At 39.5% G+C, this 26712-nt stretch overlaps 1 protein-coding gene across 5 annotated transcripts in view; it reads right to left on the bottom strand.

The window, feature by feature from the left end:
• elavl4 (ELAV like neuron-specific RNA binding protein 4) overlaps positions 1–26712 on the bottom strand; it is a 139188-nt gene that overhangs the window by 68019 nt on the left and 44457 nt on the right. For all 5 annotated transcript variants that reach the window (XM_088349830.1, XM_088349832.1, XM_088349831.1 and 2 more), the window contains 2 exons: positions 18852–18938; positions 6802–7048 (listed from right to left, as the gene is read on the bottom strand). In XM_088349830.1, coding sequence (XP_088205956.1) covers positions 6802–7048; positions 18852–18938 — 334 coding nt within the window. The remainder of the gene's footprint in view (positions 1–6801; positions 7049–18851; positions 18939–26712) is intronic.

Genomic DNA, 26712 nt, shown 5'->3' with positions numbered 1-26712 from the left:
ATATGACAGTCGTCAAATGCTAACGCTTGAGCTACTTAAGCCGAGCTTGAGCCGTGAATGTTGTTGTGTGTATCGGCGGCAGTTTTTCACATGCCGCCTGTCAGCCCATTCCGTAGCTGACATTACAGTCTATTTATTTTTCATAGCCAACATCTGCTTGGCTTGCTACAGTGTCATTACCATTTGCATCAGCTCAAATCAATTCCTTGAGTAAATGTGATACACTGACGGTGAGCAAAATACGGAAATGACGACGTTCTTCACGATTTGGAGAATTAAAAGTATCTATGTTTTTAAATGAGTGAAAAAATGGTTTATTTACTAGCTAGCTAGCTTAACCCTTTATCGATCAAGTATCATACAGGCCGCTTGGTAATTTTTTTGTTTTTTTGGCCACGAAAGAGTCAAAAATCTCGTTATGAGTGAGAACTGTTGTCCCTTTGTTCAGAACAGCCCAAACTTTCAACATCTGGCAATACTTACCATAAATATGTGTTAAGACTATGTAATCACAGTTTAAAAAACAAAAAACGGACTTGGATTTTTCTGGATTATAATGAAGTAGAGGCTGGAACTGAAATGTGAACATATTGTAAGAAAACATTAACTGGAATGTGTTATAAATATATACAAATAAAGGTTTTCATCAGTACCCCAATGCATTGCCCCATTGACAATCAATTTGGATAAAGTGTCATGACCAAAACAGAAACAGGAGCCACTTGCGTGACGTTTACCAAAAGTGTTATTAAAAGAAAGAGGAAGGGCTGCGCCCACCATCCGGTGTTCGTTGGGCGCGGGAAGCAAGTCGCTCACAGATTCGGACTGTGATCCAAACACGAGAGTGGATCATCCGTAGCGAGCGATGGCGGTGTCAGGGACGGAAAAACTGGTCAGTAGCCGGGACTGGGAGAGCAAAGCGTGGTTGGAAATGAGTAGTTAGCCAGAACGGGAGAGCAGTCGTAGTCGGGGACAAAAAGAGGTCATGAGCCGGGACGGGAGACCAGACGTGGTCAGGATCAAAATAGGTTGTAGCCGGAGACAGACGGGAGCAAAGCTCGGACAGCTGGGAGTCAAGGTCGAAAAAGGCTTGCCTAGTATACACAGCCAGACTGACAACATGGGGCTGACAGGACTGGGTTCATATAGTGACAGGGAGCCAGTCAGAACCCGCGGTGGTTGGCGCCGAATGACCGGGCACAGGTGATTCCCATCAGTAATCATGACATAGTATGTTTCCACCCGGTTTCGAACCAGGGACCGTTCAAGTGTTAGGCAAATATTCTAACCACTACAGAAACACTGTACAAGTGCAAATAAAGCAATTTATGTCAAAATTGTGGGAATGCATATTTGCAGATTTAGTTTCGAATCCATTTAAAAATCTGAATTATAATGGGTGCACCAATAATTGTCGATTATCTTATGTTGCAGTATCAAAAGTATAATCTCATTGCTGCAATGCAGGTGGCATTTTAAAATTCAGGACATTTATATTTATGTTTTGTCTCTTATTTAAAGATAAAATACTTCAAAATTAGAAACAATGTAGAATGGGGGTTAACGACACGATATAGCGCTCGTTACTGAGAAAAGAAAATGTGTTCTAGTAATACTATCCTTGAGACGCATTAGTTTCAATGCCGTGAAAGAATGGTATGTTTTTGTTTGTTTTCACACTAACCTCAACCAGTACAAAAATAATAATGGGTGCACACGGTGTCAAAGCATTGATTCAAACCATGGCGCACTTTTTCTGTCCTAGTTGCATCGAAAGTGAGCGTAAAGACGACCCGTTCACAGGTGAGCGCCTGCGGCTTCCGATGTGTGGGCAGCGTGGAAGCTGCCGTTAAATAAAACATTAACCTTGCGTCCCTGATGCCGTACGAGTAGCAAAACAATAAGCAGTTGGTTAGCCGTGTGACTGATTATGGTCGAGGTCTCACGCACATTACGAAAAGGTAATGAGGAGATACAACCAAGTCCTGCTTCTACTTCTATACACAATAGAAAAATATATTCTAATGAGGAACCGGAATGCTTCGTCTCTTTCTAGCTAGTGTCGGTTGACTGTCGATGTGCTAGCTTTCTGGTGCCTCACGCACATTACAGAGAGATAAAGAGGAGAGACAACTAAGTTGTGCTAATACTTTGATAGAGAATCAAAGTATATTCTAATAAAGAACATACATGCTTTGACTCTTTCTAGAAAGTAGTGTCGAGTGATTCTTGTCGGTGGGCCTCTCCAGTGCCTTGCATATGTTAAGAAGAGGTAGAAATGACACATGACTAAATTGTACTGCTACTTCTGAAGAAAAACGAAAAATATAATAAATAATGAAAATAAACAATTTGAATTTTTCTAATAATTAGAGTCTTCTGACAGTTGACGGGCTTTCCGCTTTACCATGCACATTATGAAAATGTAGAGAGGGGAAACAACCAAGATAAGTAAAACATTAACCTTGTGTCCGTGGTGCCATACAAGTAGCATAAAGTTTGGCAAGTGAGTTAGCGTCTCGAACCTGTGATACAGTTCTTGATAGTGATTATTCGCTTCAGTTCGATTTCGTTCGAACTACTGTGGTGCAGCTGCTCAAAATGTTTCATCTTACCGATATCAGAACTCATTGGCCACACATCACCAGTTTTCTCTCCCCCACTCTACAGCAATTTGACATTGTGATCCACTCAAAACCGCAGGCTAGCATACAGTCGCAAGCACGTTTACGACAAGAGTGCGCACATTTCTCGTCAGTTCGTCAGAAAATACCACCTGAGGGTGAAATGGGAAGAAGAGGGAAGATGGCGATGATGACAATGTTCAGAATCATGCTTATTGTTTGCCTCCACAATAACCTCCATTATCTAAGTAATCCCGACTCCATTTTGTGGCTTATTACGGCCAAAGGAGGAAATGAGTCTCAAGTGGAGTAACAGAGTCGGCTTGGACTTTTTCTCAGCCTCGGTCACAACACATTTATCATCACTCTCAGATGGACCGACCACCCCGTAACACGAAAATCTGCCAAGAAGCCCCTTTTTTTTACATGTGCCCGCTGGCCTAGGAAAAATGGATCACGGTTGCAAAGGTGTGGTTGATTTTAGGTTGAAAGAAAGAAGAGTCGCCATGCATAACAGAAGTTTAGTCTCTCAGCACCGCTATCTGGGGACAATGAATCCTGACCACAACCGTGTATTACATTTAAGGTGGGCCAAAACAGAACGCCTCCAGACAAAATTGTCTCCTGCAGCAATACAAGATTGGAGAAAATGTATTGCAGCCTCATGATTACAGTTCATTTGAGACAGAAATACAGTGACAGCAAAAAAAGGGTTGCTTTGCCGGTGCTCGCTTGCAGCAATAGTCGACAGGGGATAATGAACAGCTATTCTTAGCAGTAATTGATTGGGGATAATGGATCATGGCCACAACCCTGGAATCAATTTTAGGCAGGCCAGAACATCATGCCTACCGACAAAAGTGGCTTTTGTCTTTCCCTGCTTACGGCAATATGGAATTGGTGATAATAAATTGCTGCTTCACGAGTGCAGTTCATTTTAGACAGAAATACAGGAATGGCAAAAGAGACGTTTTACTGGCCTTCGCTTGCAACAACAGTCGTATATAATGGATAGTGGTCCAGAGAAAAAAAATGTGTTGCCGCGCAAGAAACAAATTTTGTCTCTTGACTTACCTCTCAGAGCAGTCCACTGGGGATAAGGGATGATTGCCAAAACTGTGCAGTTCATTTTAAGTGCTTCACAATCGCACTATTCAGCAGGCTGAACAAATAAAAGAAACTCTCTTACGTCCCCTGCTCTTATCAAAAATCGACTGGGAATCATGGATCTTGGCAAAACGACACTCCTCCTGACAAAAGTATCTCCTGTCAGTCCCTGCTAACCGCAATATGCAATTGGGGATAGCATTCACAGCTACACAAGTGCAGTTCATTATAGCAGGAAACATAGTAATGACAAAAAAGAGCGACCTGGACCGACAAAAAATGCGCTCTGCCGGTTTTTACTTTCAGCAATACGCGATTGGGGATAATGAATTGTGGCCGGAAGACAAATTGGCAAAAAATTTCCGCCAATGCACTCTGTTGGCTTCTGCTGGCAGCAATATGAGATCAGGGTCAATGGATCGCAGCCGTTGGGAGGACAGAACAGCAAAAAAAGAGCTATCGTGCCCTCCAAAAAAGCACTCTACTGGCTCCCCGCTTTCAGAAATATGCAATCAGGGATTATGGTCTACGGAATATTTTTCAACCAGAATTGAGGCCGCAAAGTACAAAGCACCAAGTAGCAACGGATGAGTTTTTTTTTTAACTTCAGCAGTTGATGTCTTGTTTGTATGCCTGCTCTCTTGCTGTTTAATGAGATTATCAGAAGAGTGTCAGTAAGTAGGATCTAAAACGAAAGCCATTACGGAACATTATCCGAGAGATGCGCCCCCTCTCCCACGACCCCTCTCCCACATCCATCTGCTACACGGCCACCCACACTAGCACCGTCGGGAGATTAGCGCCGTGATTAGCGACGGAAGGTTGCGCTTAATTCAAACAACTCCGGAAAAACATGCGTCACTTTGCGGTGTTGCCGAGTTGCAAGACGTGACATTGAACATGTGAAAATACTTGATCAAAAGCTTAATGCTCACTTCTAGGGATCCAAGCTAACTGTCTTTTACGACTAAGACCAATAACATGTGGTACAGGCATGAGCACCACAACACTGACATAGAGATATCACAATAAGTGTATATTAATGAAATATATATATATATATATATATATATATATATATATATATATATATATATATATATATATATATATATATATATATATATATGTGTGTTCATTCAGTGAACATTTGTCAATTCTAACCATTATACAAGTACTTTTTGACTGAATGTCACACATTCCTTGGCCTAGAAACATAGATCACTCATTCTACTCCAGTGGCATTATCTTAGTTGTAGCTATGATAAATCAAATGTACGGGCTGCTTGGAAGCTGCCAATAAGTAAAATATTAACCTTGTGTACCCTCTACCTTGTTTTTTTCTGAGCCCCCGGACCCCACCTCCTAAAATAATCATAGAAGTATTCCCTTAAGTTTAGAGGCCAGTACAACCACAAAAGCATGAGCCACGTGAATGATTATGGCCGAGCTCTCCAGTGCCTCACACACATTACGGAGAGGTAAAGAGGAGACACAATCAAGTCGAAACACTATATTTCTATAGAAAATCTAAATCTACCGGTATTTTAAAGAGGAACAGAAATGCTTAGAATCTTTCTAACAAGTGGAGTCGGCTGTCTGTTAATGAGGTCTTCGGTGCCTCTTTCACATTGTGGAGAGGTAGAGAGGAGACGCGACCATGTTTTCCTAGTACTTCTATAGAAACGTAATATATAGCCAAATGCGCAGCATACATGCTTAGTATATTTCTAACAGGGAAGTGTTGGCTGAATGTTGAGGAGCAAACACCCCACACAAACATTACGATGAGGTGACACTAGAGAGTCGTGCAGCTATACTTCTATAAAAAAAAAATCAAAATCTATTTTAAAGAGGAACAGAAATGCTTAGAATCTCTCTAACAAGTGGAGTTGGCTGTCTGTTGTGGAGCGAGCTCTGAGGTGTCTCACACACATTACGAAAAGGTATAGACGAGACACGACCATGTCTTGCTACTACTTTTATAGAAAATTAAAATATAGTCTAGAGCGGAACATAAATGCTTAGAATCTTACTAACGAGGAGTGTCGGCTGTCTGTTGACAAGCGAGCACCCGGTGCCTCACACACATTAGAAGGATGTAAAGAGGAGACACCATGTCCATGTATTTCTACTAATTCTATAGAAAATAAAAATATATTATAATGAGTCACCTACATGCTTTGAATCTTTCGACCTAGTGTCAGCTGACTGTTGATGGGCTAGCTTCACGATACCTCACACACATTACAGATAGATAAAGAGAAGAAACAACCACGTTGTGCAAGTACTTCTATAGAGAATCAAAGTATATTCTATTGAGAAACATAAATACTTTGTAACAAGCAGTGTTGAGTGATTATTGCTGGGTGGCTTCTCCAGAACCTCGCACACATTATGAAGAGGTAGCGATAACAGATGACCAAATTGTGCTACAACTACTACTACTACTAAATCAAAACATATTCTAGTGAGCAAAATACATAATCTAAATCTTTATAACAAAGAGAGATGGCTGACTGTTGATGGGCAAGCTCTCCGGTGTCTCATGCACCTTATGCAAAGGTGGAGAGGGGACATGACCAAGTTGTCCTACTACTTATATAGAAAATTAATATAGTCTCTAATAAGGAACATACATGTTTTGAATTTTTCTACCAAGTAGTGTTGGGTGATTGTTGATGGGAAGAGCCTCCAGAGCCTCATATATATTACGGAGAAGTAGAGAGGAGACAAGATCAGGATGTGCTACTACTGTAATAGAAAATCCAATTATATTCTAATAAGGAACAGGAATCCTTAAATTATTTCTAAATAGTAGAATGAGTGTTAAATGGCGAGTTCTCCGGTGCCTCGCCAATTTTTTACCAGAGGTAAAGAGGAGGCACAACCAAGTTGTGCTTGTACTTGGCTGATTGACTCTTGTAGTGTGGCAATCAGTGACTCATTATCGGTCTTTTTTTCTATCAGGTTCATAACCGTGACGTCATATTTGGCCCTTATCGGTTACTTAACAGTCCTGATAATTATGTATTTTCTACTTCCTTAAGTTCAAAGTTTTCTCGGTTACCTGTGATCTTGTCGCGAACCAGCTTGCAGGACTCGATTTCGCCGATACTGCCGAAGAGACTTCGGAACTCCTCCTGAGTCATGTTTTGCGGCAGGTAGTTGACGATGAGGTTGGTCTTGCTGTCATCATTGGTTGGCCCGGTCTGCATGGGGGAGGGGCATCCACGGCTGTTGCTGGTCGGCCCGTTGGCAGTGGTCCCGCCTCCGCTCGGACCGTTTGAAACCGGAGCGTCCATGTTACTGATGATCTGTGGACAAGATGGATTTATTAGTCTAGATAAGGTTTAAAAAGCTATCTAATCAAATATAATATATTTTAAATCTAATCTAATTTCAAACTTTTAATATAATCTGGACTACTTTATAGATCCCAATATGTGTGTGTGCGTGTGTCCTTGGATGCAACTTATAGGCTCCAAAACGGCTGAACAAATTTTCATGAAAATGTACACAGTTGTACTTTAGGGCCCGGTCACACAGCCGTTTGCGTCTGTATCGCGGGTAAAATTTTGCGATAAAAGCTGCCGAGCCGGGCTGTAGAAATCATAACCGCTTAAGACACAGTCCCGTGAAGATCAAGATTTCAAGATATGGCACCGAAGAAGCCAATATGTTATTATTGTAATAGTTTTTCATTTTTATTTTATTATCTTGTTATGAAATGAAAAGAAATGTCAAGAAATAAATATGGATTAAGACGAGGTCACTACGGTGACGCGGATCCATGTTCACCCCTTGATGTCTCGAGCACAACTGACGTGTGCTCGGCAAATTGCGCTGTATATACGCGGAGAAAGGCGTTTGACCGTCACACGCGTTACACAAGCTAATTCACGTGATAACACCGTGATACAGGCGCAGAACAAACGTGCTATGACCGTGCTCCACCCACGATTACCCGCTAAAATTTTGCGTCCTACCCGCGTGTAACCACGGCCTGGCCGCGGCCGTAGCACGTCGTTCCGTGTCTGTACCGCGTCATTACCTCGTGTGTACCACGTGTGCCGCCCGCGGTTACCCGTGGTCTAAAGTTTTGAGCAGCGCAAAACTTTTTCGCACGGCCAAACGCGTGTGAATTTCCAACCGCGTGTAAAGCACTGCTGTATCTCGTCTGTATGGCGATCTCAAAGCGTCCAACAGCGTCTGCTTCACGGGCAGAAATTTCTGGCCGTGATTCAGCCTCGATACGCCCGTGAAAGGCTGTGTGACCGGGCCCTTCGGCCTGCATGAGTGTCTTTACCTAGGTTTCCGAAAAAGAAAACAAAACATAGATTTGATAAACATCTGCTTCTGAGTGATCTGCTTCCATGGGGTCTCTAACACCACTGCACCTTCTGACTGCCAATAAGTCAAATCCAATCTTTTGTCTGACCGCCAATGAACTTGTTGGGAAAAAAAAAATATATATATATACTGGACTGTCTCAGAAAATTAGAATATTGTGATAAAGTTCTTTATTTTCTGTAATGCAATTAAAAAACAAAAATGTCATACATTCTGGATTCATTACACATCAACTGAACTATTTCAAGCCTTTTATTATTTTAATATTGCTGAATTTGGCTTACAGCTTAAGAAAACTCAAAAATCCTATCTCAAAATATTAGAATATCATGAAAAAGTATACAAGTAGGCTATTCAACTAATCACCTGAATCATTTAATTAACTCGAAACACCTTGCGAGGGTTTCCTGAGCCTTAAAAACACTCAGCTTGGTTCAGTAAACTAAATCACTGCTGATCTGACTGCTGTCCAGAGGACCATCATTGATACCCTCATCAGGAGGGTAAGACACAAAAAGAAATTTCTCAAAGAGCAGGCTGTTCACAGAGTGCAGTTTCAAAGCATATCCACAAAAAGTCTGTTGGAAGGGAAAAATGTGGCCGGAAACGCTGCACAACCAAGAGAGATGACCGCAGCCTTAACAAAATTGTGAAGAAGAGCCGCTTCCAGAATTTGAGGGAGCTTCAAAGACAGTGGGCTGAAGCTGGAGTCCAGGTATCAAAAGCCACAGTTCACAGACGTGTCCGGGAAATGGGCTACAATAGCCGTATTACCATGGTCAAGCCACTTCTGAACTCAAGACAACGGAAGAAGCGTCTGACTTGGGCTATCGAGAAGAAGCACTGGACAGTTGCAGAGTGGTCCAAAGTCCTCTTTTCAGACGAAAGCAAGTTTTGCATTTCATTTGGAAGTCAAGGCGCCAGAGTCTGGAGAAAGGCTGAAGAAGAGCAAAATCCAAGTTGCTTGAAATCCAGTGTGAAGTTCCCACAGTCAGCAATGGTTTGGGGAGCCATGTCAGCTGCTGGTGTTGGTCCACTGTGTTTCATCAAGTCCAGAGTAAATGCAACTGTGTACCAAGAGATTTTAGAGCACTACATGCTTCCATCTGCTGAAAAGCTCTATGGAGATGAGTATTTCATTTTCCAGCATGATCTGGCACCTGCCCACAGTGCCAAAACCACCAGTAACTGGTGCACTGACCATGGCATCACTGTCCTTGATTGGCCTGCTAATTCCCCTGACCTGAACCCCATCGAGAATTTGTGGGGTATAGTTAAGAAGAAGATGAAAGACACCAGACCTACAAATGCAAATGAGCTGAAGGCCGCTATCGAAGCATCCTGGGCATCAATAACACCTCAGCGATGCCACAGGCTGATTGCCTCCATGCCACGCCGGATTGATGCAGTAATCCGTGCAAAAGGATTCCCAACCAAGTACTGAGTGCATCAATGGACATTTTCAAATGTTTGATTTAGTTTTGCTGTTATAAAATTATTTTTTTACTTGGTCTGAGGAAGTATTCTAATATTTTGAGATAGGATTTTTGAGTTTTTTTCAGCTGTAAGCCAAAATCAGCAATATTCAAATAATAAAAGGCTTGAAATAGTTCAGTTGATGTGTAATGAATCCAGAATGTATGACATTTTTGTTTTTTTAATTGCATTACAGAAAATAAAGAACTTTATCACAATATTCTAATTTTCCGAGACAGTCCAGTATATATATATATATATATATATATATATATATATATATATATATATATATATATATATATATATATATATATATATATATATATATATATATATATATATATATATATATATATATATATATATATATATATACATATATATATATTTATATATTTATATATATATATATATATATAAAAACTTTGGACATATACTGTTATTAAACAAATGATAAGTGGAAGGTGGTAGCTGGATTTGAACTCCAGAAACTTAGTTTTATTTCTTTTTTAGTCAATTCAAGGTGGACTTGTTGTTGTTTCCGGATTGTTGTATTTCTCCATGATCCAAGAGTGCTTGAGTTTGAGGGCACACACTGCTGGCTGGAAGTTCTCCTTCAGGATCTTCTGGTAAACACCAAAATTCATTATTCTGTCAACTACAGTTGTCCTGGTCCTGAAGCGGTAAAGCAGCCCCAAATGAATTCAGCAGACTTTCTGTTTTATCAACATTTGGCACAGAACTGACTAACATTACAAAACAAACGTACATACGTATTCCATTTTTGGGGTGCGATACATTTCAGTTTGTTTTCATTCGGCGGCTTTAATCGCTATGTTTGCTTTCACTTGAAAAGAACGTGATGTAATGAGTTTCTTGTTGTCGTTTGATATTAATATTCATGAACTTTACCAGTACGGTGAATGTGGTTTTAATTGTTAGCCGTTAGCAAAGAAAAACACAACAAACGATACTTGATTCATTTACCACCGAACAGTTCCCTACTTAAGCATCACAGCTTGAAGTATAAACAGAAGAAGACCCCAAAACTCCGATTGTCAATCAAACCTGAACTAAGATTAAAGTATTCTCCGTTTTAGCAAACTGGGGCAAGCCTTTAGCCACGTAGCGCATTAAGCTGCTCCTGCTGCTGCTGCTGATGATGACGCGGTTGCCGTGGCACCAAAAAGTTCAGACTCTTCTACTCAGGTTTTGAAGAGCATTTCAGGATCAAAGTGTTCTCAGAGGAACTGTGAGCTTGCATAAGTATGTGAAAATAAGCTAAAAAGGAAACTGAGGGGAGGAGTGAGAGTCAGAAATCGCAGGTGGAAAATGTAGGTTGCTATCCCGGCACTGTTTTTTTTTTTGAATAGACGTGTCAACTGTTCTCGGATGTTATTCTCTAGCGTAAGAGGGCGGAGTCGGATATTTGCATACGATTTGTAAATAGAGTAAGAGCTTGTCTGAGAGGGAAGAGTCAGAAGACGTTTCGTGTTGAAAATATAGTAGTAGCTCAGGAGGTAGAGCGCTCGTCTTGGGATCAAGGGATCCCAGTTCGAATCCCTGCTTGTCCGTGTTACATGTCGAAGTGTCCTTGGGTAAGACACTGAACCCCTAATACTCCAATAAGCAGGTTAGCGTCTTACATGGCTGCAATACAAGGCCGCTATTGGGAAATGTGGAGCACATGGTAAAGCGGTTTGGGAAGTCATTGACTTGAAAAGCGCTATATAAATGCAGATCATTTCATTTCATTTCATCACTGTTTTCCATCTGCCATCGGTATGTACCTGTATTACTCATCTTCATTCATGCAATGTTTGCGTTGCGTCGCCTGCTACAAGCCACGTGAACTCCTCTTTCCACGATGCTTTTAATTGTACGTTTACGTTTTGTAGGGTCATACATTTTGTGAGCTTCTTTCAAATCTTTCTTCTGGGGCTGAGGTTTTGGCTTGATTCCAAACCACTTATCCATTTTTCTGTCTGTGCGTCTACTTTGGAAAAAGATATGCAAATGCACGACCTAATAACGCTCGGGAAAGTCCGGAAGCACGAAGTTATTCGATGCAGGCTTCTGATTGGCTGCCGAGAATGCAAATTGCCTAACGAACCGAAATTCCGAAATCTCCAAAACGAACGAAGATGTCGAAATCGGAATAAAGCAAACATCTGATTTGAAAAAAAAATACAAAATAAAAAGTAAAGATTTTTTTACTTTTTTCTTGAAAAAGTTGTGGGCCACCCGAGCAGAGACGTTGTGTAAGTTGTACGCCCGACGTAAAAGATGCAAGCTCCGGGCGTCCGGGCAGACATTATTTCAAACACTGATCAAACTCATTTAGTTCGGGGGCCACATCTTACGGGGGCCAGACTAGAAAATAATGGCATGCAAAGTGTGCTTAATCTGGGAGACTGTGGGTCGTTTCAGAGGCTCACAATTAAATTAAGATTGAGGGATAAAATATTTGATTATAAAACAAGTATTTTGTGATTTTTACCTCAATATTTTTGTCTTTCACCAATATTTATTCTCTTATATTGTTTACAAATACAATACAACAATTGAATCCATTTCCACTACAGTTTGTTTAACTTAGGGAAACTTATGCAGACTGTAAAGCAGGGGTGTCAACTCATTTTAACCCGGGGGCCACACGATAGTACAAACATTCTGTCGGGGGCCTGACTGGTAGATTAAAGATAAATAAAAAGAGAGATGAAGAAATAAAAGAGGGAGGGAAAAGGAGAGAGGTTGGGACAAAGAAAGAGAGTGAGGAAGAGAGCGTGAGAAACAAAAAAGATAAAAAGAGAAGTTGTGAGAGAGGGGGAAAGAAAGGGAGAGGAAGAAAGAAATCCAAAGAGAAATAGAAATATTGATGGAGAGAAAAGAGAAAAGAAAGTGCAAAGGGTAGGAAGAGAGAAAAAGGAAAAAAAGAAGTTAGAGCAAAATAAGTTGAAAAGACACAAAGAGATAAAGAGACAAAGAGCAACAAAGGAAGAGAAAATGAGAGACACAGAGAGTGAAAGAGACAGAGACAGAGAGTGGGAGAAAAGGGATGGAAAAGAGAGAGAGAGACAGAGAGTGGGAGAGAAGGGATGGAAGAGAGAGAGAGAGAGAGAGAGAGAGAGAGGGAGAGATAGAGAGGGAGAGATAGAGATAGAGATAGAGAGAGAGAGAGAGAGAGAGAGAGAGAGAGAGAGAGAGAGAGAGAGAGAGAGAGAGAGAGAGAGAGAGAGAGAGAGAGAGAGAGAGAGAGAGAGAGAGAGAAATAATTACAAGTAAAGTGTTTTTGTGAGAGGCACCTGGCTTTGGCAACATCAAGTTAACATATTTCAACCTGCAGCTTGTTTTTCTCTTGCGGGCCGGATTCAATCCCTTAGTGGGCTTGATCTGGCCCGCGGGCCGCCTGTTTAACACCTGTGCTGTAAAGTGATAAAAATAGCACAAACAAAACTAACTTAAATGATCAATTCAATGATTTCAAAGCCTTCTGCTTTTTATTTTTAATTTCTATACACAAATTCCAAATAACTCCTGACCATGTACTTCTACACCATTTGTTATTTCAACCACACTGCAGTGGCGCCCTAATAATAATAATGTTCCGTGTTCAACTAATTCACTCATTGTTTGATTGGTGTGGATTTCAATCTTCATATTTTCTGGGGGGGGTGACGTGCCTCAAAATGAGGAGTTGGTACCACCAGGCTGTCCTTGCCCAAGACACACCACAGGAAATGGTGCCCCTACGACCCTAATGATCAAATAATCCAACCAACCAACCTCTTGTGAAGCAAATTTCAAGCATTCCTATTTGCCGCAAAATGTTTTGGTTGGAGATATTTAGAAAAAAATCTAGAAAATCTATTTTATTTTAGCTTAATTTGTGTGTTGATGTTTTTATTTCATTTTGGGAAATTTTACTACACTCGAAAAAGGTTACAGACTATAGGGAAAAGTACAAATTCCTGCCAATACAATTGAATGTTTTCGTTGTAAAAGCCACTAATGATGCAATGTGTATATTGTACATTGTGATTCTCAAAATGATCCCCCTGTGATTTAGGATCAGTATCAGTCACACAAATGCTGCTGCCCGTAATGGCAAGGGTCCAGCTCATCTCTGAAGGGGCGGATGATATTGTACACCAAAAAACAATGGAGACCAGATGCTGAAGGTGCTGTATTTAAGTCAGACAAGGAAGCTTCTCCTGCCACTCGTAACTATAGAAACCAACACTCTCAGTTTTATGTAGGGGAGCATACCCCTACCCAAAAAATAGTCTGGAGATGGTTGGGCCCCGCCAGACAGTACATGCCCAAGACACACCACAGGAGGTGGTGCCCCTGCGACACCTCAGTGATTATGGAATCTGTGAGCCGTGAGGGAGTGTACCTGAATATCAGAATTTAGCTGTTAGCTTCCATATTATAGAAAGGAGTTAGAGCTCCCAAAAAACTTGAGCGTAGACACTAAGGTGCTGTTTTTTTTCATATTGCCTTAAACTTTATAACTTCTATTTTAAGTAAAATACCAACAGGATGGGTTTCCTCAATGTTCTCTGGTTGATTAACGGTAATCAGCAAATATAGCTTTAGGGGTGGTCCTTGGCGACGTCTTGTGGATATATTTAAAACTGCAAGTCATTGTTTCATGCTCATTTTTTTCATGAGCTTCTCTGAGCATTGTGTTGCGGACCAGATAATATGTTTATTTTGGTGTGTCCTACTTAAGGCCAAACTAAAATGCTGCTGTGGTAACTTCAGTTTCTTTGTGATCGTCATCGGTGCCCCTGTTTACCGATTCAGGCGTCTATTTTTAACCAGTAACTACAGACTCCACTTGGAAGTAGACAGTAGAAGAAGCACACCCTCTTTATTTCTATTTTTGGAATAAGCAAAAAAAAAGGCTTGTTATATACTAATAAAAGAGGTAGCCGTAGTAAGGAAAGCTGCAGTAATTATTTCAAATATATTTGTGATTTTCTTCGGCATACAAAATAATTAAAATACTATACATGAAAAAAATATTTTCTTTGACTCATTTATGGCCAGTAAAGAGTAAACTAATAAAACTAGATAAGAATGAAAAACAGAAAAAAGGAAAATATAAGAATAACTAACAAATTAAAGAAAGAAAGATAGAAAGAAAGAAGAAAGAAAGAAAAAAGAAAGACAAAGAAAGAAAAAAGAATAAGATTGATGAAAACAAAAGACAAAAACAGTTTTAAAAAAAGAATGAAAATGAAAGAAAAAGAGAAAGAAAACCAAAATTTAGAAAATTAAGAAAGACAAAAAAAGAATGAAATGAATTAAAAAGAAAACAAAAAAGAAAGAATAAAAAATAAAATGAAAATGAAAAAAATAAGAATAACACTAAATAAACAAGTTAAATCAATAACAGATAAATAATTCTCAAGAAATACAAATATAAAAATAAAAATAAATGAGAAAGAAAAGTGGATGAAAAGAATGAAGAAAAAATGAAATAAAAAAGAAGGAAAAAGAAGAATAAACAATACAAATAAAAATAAAAAGACAAGAAAAGCAATAAGAAAGCAAGAAATACAAAGAATAAAAATATAAATAATAGCAACGTAATGACAAAAAAAGAAAAATAGTTAAAATGATAATAATAAAGAAACAATAAAAAAGAAACAATAAAAAATAAAAAATAAGACAAATAAAAATAGATAAAAAATATCATTAGAAAGAAAGAGAAAAATAAAAAAATTAAATTGAAAAAGAATAAGAAACAAAACAAATAAAAAAGAAAGACAGAAAGAGAAAAAAATAAAAAGAGCACGGGAAAGAAAAAGAAACACTGAAAGATGAAGAAACAAAAAATAAAGACAGAAAGAAAAGAATACAAAGACAATAATAAGAAAAATAAAAAGAATAAAAAAACAAAGAAAAAAAAAGAAATAAGAAACAAAAGAAAACAACACAAGTAAAAGAATGCAATCACTACAAATCATCAGAGCAAAAAAAAATAATAAAAACAAAGAATAAAAAAATAAGACAAAAAATAGCAAGAAAAAAAACATAAAAAGGAAGACGGATGAAAATTAAATAAAAAGAAAAGGAAGAACAAAAAATACAAGAAGAAAAGAGAAATAATTTAATTTAGATAGATAGATAGATAGATAGATAGATAGATAGCTAGATAGATAGATAGATAGATAGATAGATAGATAGATAGATAGATAGATAGATAGATAGATAGATAGATAGATAGATAGATAGATAGATAGATAGATAGATAGATAGATAGATAGATAGATAGATAGATAGATAGATAGATAGATAGATAGATAGATAGATAGATAGATAGATAGATAGATAGATAGATAGATAGATGGATACTTTATTCATCCCCGAAGGGAAATTCACATTTCCAGCAGCATCCCTGAGCTGAGAACAATACAATAATAAAGCAAAAAGAATAGAATATACAAATGCCCAGTGTGATGTGCAAATGTCCACTGTAGCGTGTTATATAGAATATCTAAATAGTGCTACACAGAATACCTCTTGCAATAAAATTCGGTAATATGCAATGTAGGTGGTGTGGTTTAATGTGGGCTTTTACTCTGAATTTGAAAAGAAAAAAGATTTTTGTCATGAATAGCCGTCAACGAGTTAATAGCATCTCATTAAATCGGGAGCAGAAGGAACACATGATTCAAACCAGTCCATCTTCTCATTATTCATTCCAGGCGACATCTTCAGTCGGAACACAAACACAAACGGGCCTGACACAAAAAAAAAAGAAAAGAAAAAAGTCGTGCTGGTGCTGCCTTAAGAACTCTCGAGAAGAGAACAGAATGCAAATTGTTCTTTTGACGCCGTCCTTCCTTGCTTGCCCCCAACAACAAAGACACTCACGCAGCGTGTGTCACTAAAACACACTTGTCCGAGTTATTATTTTTGTGCTCTGGACTTTTTGATTTTCTGGAGGGATATCCAACAAATCTACTACAAATGTACTTAACCAAATCTTGAAACTATCCATCCAAACATCCATTTAGCGCTCTAGCTATTTCAATGTAGCAAGCTAGCTACCTCTCAGTAGTTAGCTATACAACTATCTTGAAACTCCATCCATCTCTTGGGGTTCTAGCTAGCTGTGGCTAGCTAATTAGCTACCTCAATTTAGCTAGCTTAATAGCTAGCTGGAAACTCTGTTGATCTGTCAATCTATCCATCCATACATTTAGTTTCTTTCTGGCTGTGGTTAATTAGCTAGCTACCTCAATTTACTTGGCTTTCTAAGTAGCTTGAAACTCCATTCATCCATCCAGCCAGCCAGCCAGCCAGCCATCATCCGTTCATCTAGTTCAAGGGTTGGGGACCTTGGGCTCGATAGCCATATGTGCCTCTCATTATGGCTCGGAGATAAAATATAACTTGTACAATTATTTAATGTAGAGTTACACGCGGAGCTGTTTTCACCCGTGCGAAGCCGAGACAAGTCTAACTATTGTGTTCAGTCAAGTATATATAGGACACAATTTTCACTACAGTTTAAAAACATTCAACTGTATCTTCCAATGGAAGAATCGGCCCAACTAAACTATTGAAATATGGAGGCCTGCCCCACTGCGATAAAAAGATTAATGTCACTTCTCGCGCCTCAACCCTTAAAAGACCAAAATGTCAATTATTGGTCCATTTAATGTTGTGACTTGTTCTCAAAAACTGCTCTGAACATTGACAATTGTAATATCACCTAGTCCTAGAGTAACTGCCAAAAGTCTAGGTGTCACATTTGACCCCAATCTGTCCTTCCAAACACACGTTACGAATATTACTAATACAGGCTTTTCTCAATTTTAGCAACATTGCAAAAATTCGCCCTAAGATATCCCAGTCTAATGCGGGGAGTATAATTTATGCGTTTGCCACCTTCCTGTCTTGATTACTGTTATGTACTACTCTCCGGTCTCCCCAAGTCCAAAATCAAGAGCCTGCAGCTGGTACAAAATGCTGCAGCAAGGCTTTTAACTAAGACAAGAAAGTTTGATCACATTACCCCGATTTCAGCTAACCTGCATTGCTCCTTGTTAGCTTAAGATGTGATTTTAAGGTTTCGTTGGTAATAAACAAAATCATACATGGACATGCTCCTTCATTTCTTTCAGATTTGATTTTCCCCTATGTTTCCGTCCGGAGCCTTTGCTCTGAAAATGCTGGTCTACTAGTGATCCTAAAAGCCCAGAAGAAATCCACGGGTACGAGAGCGTTCCCTAAGGCCACGGTGCTGTGGAAGTCTCTGCCCTCTGAAATTCGATCTGCAACCTCAGTGGACCTGCTTAAATCTAGTCTAAAACACACTTATATTCTATTGCTTATGAATTTTCTATTTTTTTCGTGTTGACAATATCTGTGCCTTGTTTGTTAAAGCTACATTGATTGCAACAAGGTCATCATTTTGATTTGACTTTGATTTTACATTATACTATAATTATTTAACATTATATTTTTAATGTTATTGTTTATTGCAACATCCATTGCAGCCTCGTCATCCTGGAAGGGGGATTACCTCACGAGCGGACCCTTCTCAAGATTTTTCATTTTCCTCATGTTGAGGTTTTTGATATTTTCCTTGCCCTCGTGTAGGTTTTAGGTCAGGGGATAGTGTAATAATAGTCCGTAGTTTGCAATAGTCTGTGATCTGTGGAGCCTTTTGGACCCCTTTTGATTAAGGGCGTCACAAAAAACATGACTTGACCCGACTTTACAGTTTACTGTCAATGTCTCACAACAAAATACCTCGTTTTGACTAAATAATCCCGTATATAGAAGTTCACTAAGCATTCTGTGTTTATTGTTTAGACACTTTATAATAAAAAGCAACACAGCAAATTTTAAATACCCAAAGTCATCTAGGGCAATTTGAACGGGTGAGCTGTAGGAATGGGCGGAGCTATACACAGGACAGGACACACGCACCTCTCGCCCAGCAGTGTCTGCACTGCAGGTAAACACGTTGGCATCCTCGGTTGCAGTATTTTGTGACATTTCTATGAAACAACTTTGCTTGGACCTTGTCTCAAACCAAATATATGCGACAAAAATGGCAGTCAAGATGAGCATCAATACTCTTAAGTAATTGCTTGCAGGAGACGCATTTTAAGATTAATGTCAGAATTCTGTAGTCATATCAAAATGGGACAGGGGCTCTTGCATAATTATTATTTAATACATATTGGTGTAATAGTGTAAACAGACTGTAAAAGGAGATCATGTGAGCGTGTGGCATTGATATGGCAGCGTGCTTACCATCTTCGGCTGTGTCAGCAATCCTTTCTCTGCCCATCCCTGCAGCTGCGGGAGCTCAGCTTGACGCCACTGTGTCTCTGTCGACCCCTACGGAGCACACAAGGGAGGTGGTCAGGATGGATGCGGAGGGAGGGGGGTGCTCTGCCCAACGTCAGCATCACACACCCACTTAGCACTCAAAGGGGAGCGATTGGGAATCGGATGAGTGTTTTGATGGCAGCAGGCAAGACGGGGAGTGGGGGGTGATATGGCAGCTCACAAGCACCATGTAAACATTCGACCACAAAAACAGGTAGGAATTGAAACATTTACGTTCAATAAAAGTGATTTTTTTTAAAAAAGGTCCCCTTTAAACACTCTCCAAATACATTTGCAGCTGAAAAGAGCAATTACTGTTGTAAGCGGCTATTTTTTTCAGTTACCAGGAGAAAATAAAAAGAAAAAGGCCAGTAAAACATTGAATTTGTCAGGCAATTGACCCTAAATCAGAGACCTCAGTTACGTTCGCTTGTGTGAGTGGCTAGAGAAGGAAACAGTGGGAATATAGTTGAATGCAACAATTGCCAGATGCCTTAATAATGGGACTCGGCTATATTTGATTGCACGACCAGCTGTGAAAGGCAATTGACACATAAGGATGAAGCAGGAGCAGCTAACAATAACAAAAGCAGGTAGCGGCAGCTGCCGCAAGTATGTAACATGAGTGGCAAGAAAATGAAACAGTGATAAAAACAGTCAAAATGCCTGAATCATGGAACTTTGGTACATGATCAGCTGTCAAAGACAATTGACACTGAAGGATGAAGCAGGAGTAGCTAACAATAACAATAGCAGGCACTGGTGAGCCATAATCTGCAGCCAAGTGGTGGGAGAAGGGATCAGTGGGAACAAAGTCAAAAATCTCTAAATCACAGAACTAACTGACAGTTGCTTGAATGACTAGCTGTAGAAAGCGATTGAACTTGAAGGACAAGCACTTAGGAGTGTTAAGGCTCATTTTTGTCCTTAATAGCGGTTTCAAAACAAGGTGCAAGCAAAGTTCCTTAGTAAAAATGTCACAAAATACTGCAAACAAGGACACCAACGTATTTACATTCAATGCAGACAGCGCTAGGATAAGGAGAAAGAGTGCGCACACGTGCTATGTATAGCTCCGCCTATTCCTACCCCTCACCCAATCGAGCTTTGAGGCGCAAAGTTTGTTTTGCATTAACGTTTGTTATGTGGATTTTGTCATTAAGTGTCTCAAGGATGAACATAGATTACTTATAAAGGATATAAAGGATTATTTGGCGATTTACAGCCACAGCGAGACCTCTATGGGTGACATTTTAACTGTAAACGGTAGTTAAAATTGTGTCCTATATATACTGGAACAAACAACTCCTACATTATTCCTTTCTTGGCTCTACATAGGTGACATTCTGCTCCACAAGAAGTGGATTGATTACATATCACACCTGTCCTATTTTATCTCTGAGCCATGAAAAGAGCCATATATGGCTCGCGAGCCATAGGTTCCCGACCCCTGCTGTAGTGTTTTATCAAAACAATTGAGGTATTTTCACACCACTTAGAGTGGTTTTATAATCCACACCTGAGGCAAAATATTCAGCCATTGTGAAAATGTGTTTTTGTAATAGCTTCAACAGTGCCTAAAAGGTTGCTGCGGCTTTAAAGGAGCTGAACAAAGGCCGGGAATAAAAAATACCCGCGCACTAATTGTGCGTACCGCGAGCGGCAGATTGTCCTCGTCCCTGCGACGACCTTGGCTTTATGAGTTTCTAATGAGGGTTTCCCTTGCGCTAACCGCGGGTAAACAAGCCAAGACACAGAAATGTCACAAATGAGCAGGAAGTCTGTTGGAGAGGAGGGGGAGGAATAAGGCCTCCAGCTATAGATGCCACTAGCAGCCAATTTAGCAGGAGAGGGGAAAGAGAGGCGGGCTGACCTCTGCTTTCATTGACTCCTTCACAGTGAAGAGAAAGAAAAGGAGGATGAGCGATGCGGGAAAACACACTTCCCCGGCTTCAAAGGAGGCGAGGGATGAGGTTGAAGACGAGAGAGAGGGTTGAAGACGGAAACGAGAGAGCGAGGGATGAAGACGAAAATGAGAGCGCGGCTGTGGCGCTCGTGTTCTCTCGTCCATGTGTCTTGTAAAGCTGGACAGGAATGCGTAATGGAGGGAGGGGGAGACAAAAGGGGGAATCGGGGAGGAAGAATCTGGACGGGACAAATAGGTCACTGCATGTCAAAAGGGGACGTTATTTTTTCTAAAAAGGGGAGGAGGTGTCTTTGTTTTATTTTGGAAAAGAGCAAAATTGTTTTGCTAACACACATCATCCGCACTATAAGGCGTACCCCCAAAAATAGTTTTTTATCATATAGTTTTCATAAATAAGGAACACTGGGCTATAAGGAAACACCTCACTACTCGTGCTTCGGTTATCGACGGTTCACTGCTTCGTAAGATGCTTTCCATAGCCAACAAAGTTGAACCTCTTTACCTGCTAAGCCTGCTCAGGAGCCACAGGCATATTCCCTGGCGGCTCCTTGGTACTTTTGCAGAAATGTTTGATAATGAAAACCTATATGGTTCTGTAGGCTAGAACAAGAAGGTGAATGCAGTTAACTCTAATATGCACATGGAGGGGGCAAAGTATTGTGTAAAGTGATGTGGACCGAGTCCTTAAACTTTATAACTTCTATTTTAAGTAAAATACCAACAGGATGGGTTTCCTCAATGTTCTCTGGTTGATTAACGGTAATCAGCAAATATAGCTTTAGGGGTGGTCCTTGGCGACGTCTTGTGGATATATTTAAAACTGCAAGTCATTGTTTCATGCTCATTTTTTTCATGAGCTTCTCTGAGCATTGTGTTGCGGACCAGATAATATGTTTATTTTGGTGTGTCCTACTTAAGGCCAAACTAAAATGCTGCTGTGGTAACTTCAGTTTCTTTGTTTTTTTTGTTTTTTTTTGCACTACTGGCAGTTCTTTATACCTAGCCACTCCTTTGCACATCTGTTCTCCTCTGCATCGTACTACAGTGTTATTGTTACTGTATAGTGACTTGTTTACCTGACTGCCCATTTTGCACATCTGGTTAGCTGCTCCTCTTGCACTCTTGCACTCTTTGCACTACTGTATAATACTATACATAGCCATCCTTATTTAGTATATTATTAGTACTTCAATACTTCAACTCAATACAACATTTTATTTATATATCAGTACATTCAAGGAAACTGTGCAGGTCAGATGTATCGACATTTCGTTCTGTATACACGTGTACTAGAATGACAATAAAGTATATCTGGATCTGAATCTGAATCTGAATTATTTATTTATTTTTACAAATAATTAAAATAAACTATTCACATAAAATCAAAGCAAACTTTGCATATACTATCTCCACACGTGAATCTCAAATAAAACTTTCCATGGAAATTCACTCCTGGATACATGTTTAATTATTCATTTCAGGCTGTGCTTGGATGCTGGGAAAAGCTATTATATAATCAATAGGCTCTATAGGGCCATTAATATTTAATACTGCAAAAGTGCTTCCTGTCTCCTTGGACTCCTGGCTAGCGGGGTCTGGGGGCCCGATTCGGCCCCCGTATTTGTCTAGCACTCCGAAACACCGATGGAACTCATTTATCAGGGATGCAGTGCAACTATTTTTTTTCCTTGCTGATACTGATAACCGATAAAATCTTTCCTCTAGAGACCATTACCCATACCAATAACCTTTTTAACGGCTTTATTTAAATGGGTCTGTTCGAGATATAAAAACGTTACTTTTTAAACAATATAGTCAAGTCATGTCAAGTGATGTTTATTTGTGTCGCCCTTAATCACAAGGAGTTTCAAAGGGCTGCACAGAACACAGACGATTGCAAACTACAGACTATTATGACACCCTCCCCTTATCTAAAACCTACATGAGGGCAAGGAGAAACTCAAAAACCTCAGCACAAGGAAAATGAAGAAACCTCGAGAAGGGACCGCACATGAGGCAATCCCCCAATTCTTCCATCCTTATACAAGTGCACTAATACCTCACGTCACACATGTCTTGGCTAATAAAATGCATCACTCATTCTTATCAAGTTACATTAACAGATTAGTAGCTATAGAATATAAAAATAAAGATACAAATACATATACAAATGCTATAATGGGAAAATTTAACGTTTGAACAATCATCACTATAGAGGTCTAGTACAGAAAAGTAACACATTGTGTTGCCAATAGGACACTTTGACAAATTGGTTGGGTAGGTTTCTAGCTGAATGAAATCAGCGCTCATGCACAATAAACCAAAATAGATTAAAATAAATTAAAGAAAAACAATGAAAAATTAAAAACAATAAAAACAAAAACAATAAAAAAAAAACAATATACACGCTAAAGTTTAGTCTTATACAATCTCAACAGCTTGTACAAACCCTGAACAAGACGACCAGTTTTGGACAAGCAGTCTGGTACCTCCCACACATTATGAAGATGTAGAGAGGAGACACGACCAAGTTGTGCTAATCTCTGGAACATCAAAATGTATTCAAACGAGGAACATGAATGCTACGAATCTCTATAGCAACTAGTGTCGCCTGATTGTTGATGGGCAAACTTTTCAGTGCCTCCCGCACAATATAAAAATGGAGAAAGGAGACACAACCAAGTCGTGCAACTACTTCTGTAGACATTAAAAAAAAAAAAGGTACATTAAACGAGGAACAAAAATGCTCTAAATCTTTCTAACTAGCAGTGTTGACTGATAGTATTGAATATTATATGGCCAAACTCACCCAAAGCCTTGTCCACTTTACTAATAAGTCAAGAGGAAACACAACCAAGTTGTGCTACTACTTCTATAGAAAATAAAAATATATTGTAATAAGAAGCATAAATGTTTTTCAAATATATACAACAAGTATTTCTGGGTAACGGTTGATGGACGAACTCCGCAGTGCAATGTGCACATTATAAAGATGTGGAGAGGAGACAGGACCAAATTGTGCTACTACTTCTATAAAAATTCATATTTCGTCTTTAGAGTCTTTATAATAAGTTATGTCAACTGACTGTTGATGGACGAGCTCTCTAGTGGCTCACACACATTACAGAGAGGTAGAGAAGACAAACGACCAAGTTGTGCTACTTTATAGAAAATCAAACTATATTCAGATGTGGAACATAAATCCTTTGACTCGTTTTACAAACAGTTTCGGCTGACTAGTCATGGGCAACCTTTTTGGTGCCTTCGCACATATTATGAAGAGGTAGAAAAGAGAGGGTATATGTATATATATGTATATATATGTATATATTCATTTTTTTCTACTACCTCTATAGAAAATAAAAATAAAAAACAAAAAATAATTTTAATGAGTAACAAAAAATACTTCAAACCTTCCCATTGAGTCGTGTCTAGCGACGGTTGATGGGCGAGCTCTCTGGGTCCTTGCACATATTATACAGAGGTAGAGAGTAGACACAACCAAGTTGTGCAATTCTAGAAAAAAATAACTATCTCATAATGAGGAACAGTACTGTTGGCTAATTGAATATTATAGCTTGGCGTCAAGTGACAAATAACGGATCTTTTTTTCCAGCAATAAGTGTGACGTGATATTTGGTCATTATAGTTAAAATACAGATTGTGATAATTGTGCTTCCCAAGTTTAACTCACATATGGCACCAGTTTCCAACTGTAACAATGATTAAAATTACTAAGGAAACCAAATGAGCTATTCATAGACACCCCCGTCTTAAGCCCCTCCCTTCAGGACCTCCAACCTTATATAACTACACGTTGATTACCCATGGGGGCAGGGGGGGTGTTGGAAAGCTCCATCGATTTGTCTGAAAGCTCGAACTGTCTCAAAAAAGCAAAAAACGGCAGCGGGAGGCCAGCCAAAGTTAAATGAAAAATTGCTTAGGTACACATGGCCTGAAACATTTATTATTCCGAGTCGCCGGGATTGAAGTGAGGCGGAGGACGAGAATCCATTTGCTAAAGTAGATGCTGATCGATGAGACTGGAGGCTGGCCGGGGAGAGTGCAACAAAGTGTGCGAGTGTGTGTCTGTTTTGAGTTTTTGTGTTGTGTGTCGGATTATTCGAGCCGATTGATCCGGCTGGGAACCCGTCAGAGCTGCAGGATTTTGCAAGCAATTCATAGAAAAACCAAAACAGTCAATGACTGTCGGCCAAAAAGGGAATCTTAAAAACAAAGGAATATTAATCATTAGGGATGCACTATAGCTGTCTTTTTTTCTCACCAATGGCTACAATCCTGGAGATCGATACTTACATTTTTTTGACCGCATGCTCTATGTCAGTGTTTTTCAACCAATGTACACATTGATTAATTGTCTCTTATGCAGTAGGAATATATCCAATATTTGTACCTGTGCGGTCTAGCAAAGCTATCTTTCATTAGGATTTACTTTTACCTCGGGAATCAACTAATAGTGTTCCGCAGGATTTTTCCACTGACTTTATCTTATAGGTCACTGATGCATGCTACATTCACGAAAAAAACAAACAAAAAAAAAAAACGTAAAGAAAAAGGGATATGAATTATTTGGAATGCGTCATAACTGAATTTCCTACCGATACCAATGACCTATAAAATGCTGCTTCTGGAGACCGATACCATCACGGTTGCCCAGTGTTTGGTATCGTTCCCGTCTATCTCGTCCTGCTTGTTATAGGACTCCAGTCTCCAGTTCCTAATATCAATCCTGTCTGTCCCGTCCTGTCCAGTATTGACCCCATCTGTCCGATATCTGCATGTGCAAGTGGTATCGATCTCGTCGGGCTTTGGCGGATGCTGCCTTACGTCTTCTGCCTAACGATTGCCGAATCACTGGCGTTTGGGTTAATGTGCATGACTGGCCCATTTCCCGTAAAATAAAGCTTGTGTGAGAAAGATCACGCATCTGGGTCCTCCTCCTGTTCCCGTTCTTGACAGGTACCAATACTTAAATATATATTTTTAAATGCATACTATATTTTGAAAAAATAAAAATAAAATCTTAAAATAATTAAAAAAAATATTTACATCAAGAGCATGTCCTATTCCATACTTTTTTTTAATCTAGGTATTTAAGTTCCTCATTAGAACATGTTTTATTATTTTCTAGAAGTAGTAGCACAACTTGGTTGTGTCGCCTCTCTACCTCTAATAGTAAGAGTTACACTAAGGCACAGGTGTCAAACAGGAGGCCCGCGGGCCAGATCGGGCCCGCTAAGGGATTGAATCTGGCCCGCGAAACAACACTCAGAGAAGCGCAAGAGAAAAACAAACTGCAGTTTGAAATATGTCAACTTGATGTTGCCAAAGCCAGGTGCCTCTCACAAGGACACTGTACTTGTATTTCTCTCTCTCTCTCTCTCTCTCTCTCTCTCTCTCTCTCTCTCTCTCTCTCTCTCTCTCTCTCTCTCTCTCTCTCTCTCTCTCTCTCTCTCTCTCTCTCTCTCTCTCTCTCTCTCTCTCTCTCTCTCTCTCTCTCTCTCTCTCTTTCTTTTCCACCCCTTTTCTCCCACTCTCTGTCTTTGTCTCTTTAACTCTCTTTCTCTCTTTTTCTCTCCCTTTGTTGCTCTTTGTTTCTTTCTCTCTCTGTGTCTTTTAACCTCTTTTGCTCTAACCTCATTTTTTCCTTTTCTCTCTTTTCTCTTTCTCTCTTCATACCCTTTGTACTTTCCTTTATCTTTTCTCTCCTTCTGTCTTTCTATTTCTCTTTGGATTTCTTTCCCCCTCTCTCACGTCTTCTCTTTTTATCTCTTTTGTTTCTCACGCTCTCTCCCTCTCTCTCTTTCTTTGTCCCGCCCTCTCTTCTTTTCCCTC

The sequence above is a fragment of the Urocampus carinirostris genome, chromosome 12 (genome assembly GCF_059441175.1).
Source record: "Urocampus carinirostris isolate Australia breed hairy pipefish chromosome 12, RoL_Ucar_1.0, whole genome shotgun sequence".
In the NCBI taxonomy this organism is placed as follows: domain Eukaryota; kingdom Metazoa; phylum Chordata; class Actinopteri; order Syngnathiformes; family Syngnathidae; genus Urocampus; species Urocampus carinirostris.
This window is presented reverse-complemented; position numbering and strand designations above follow the sequence as displayed.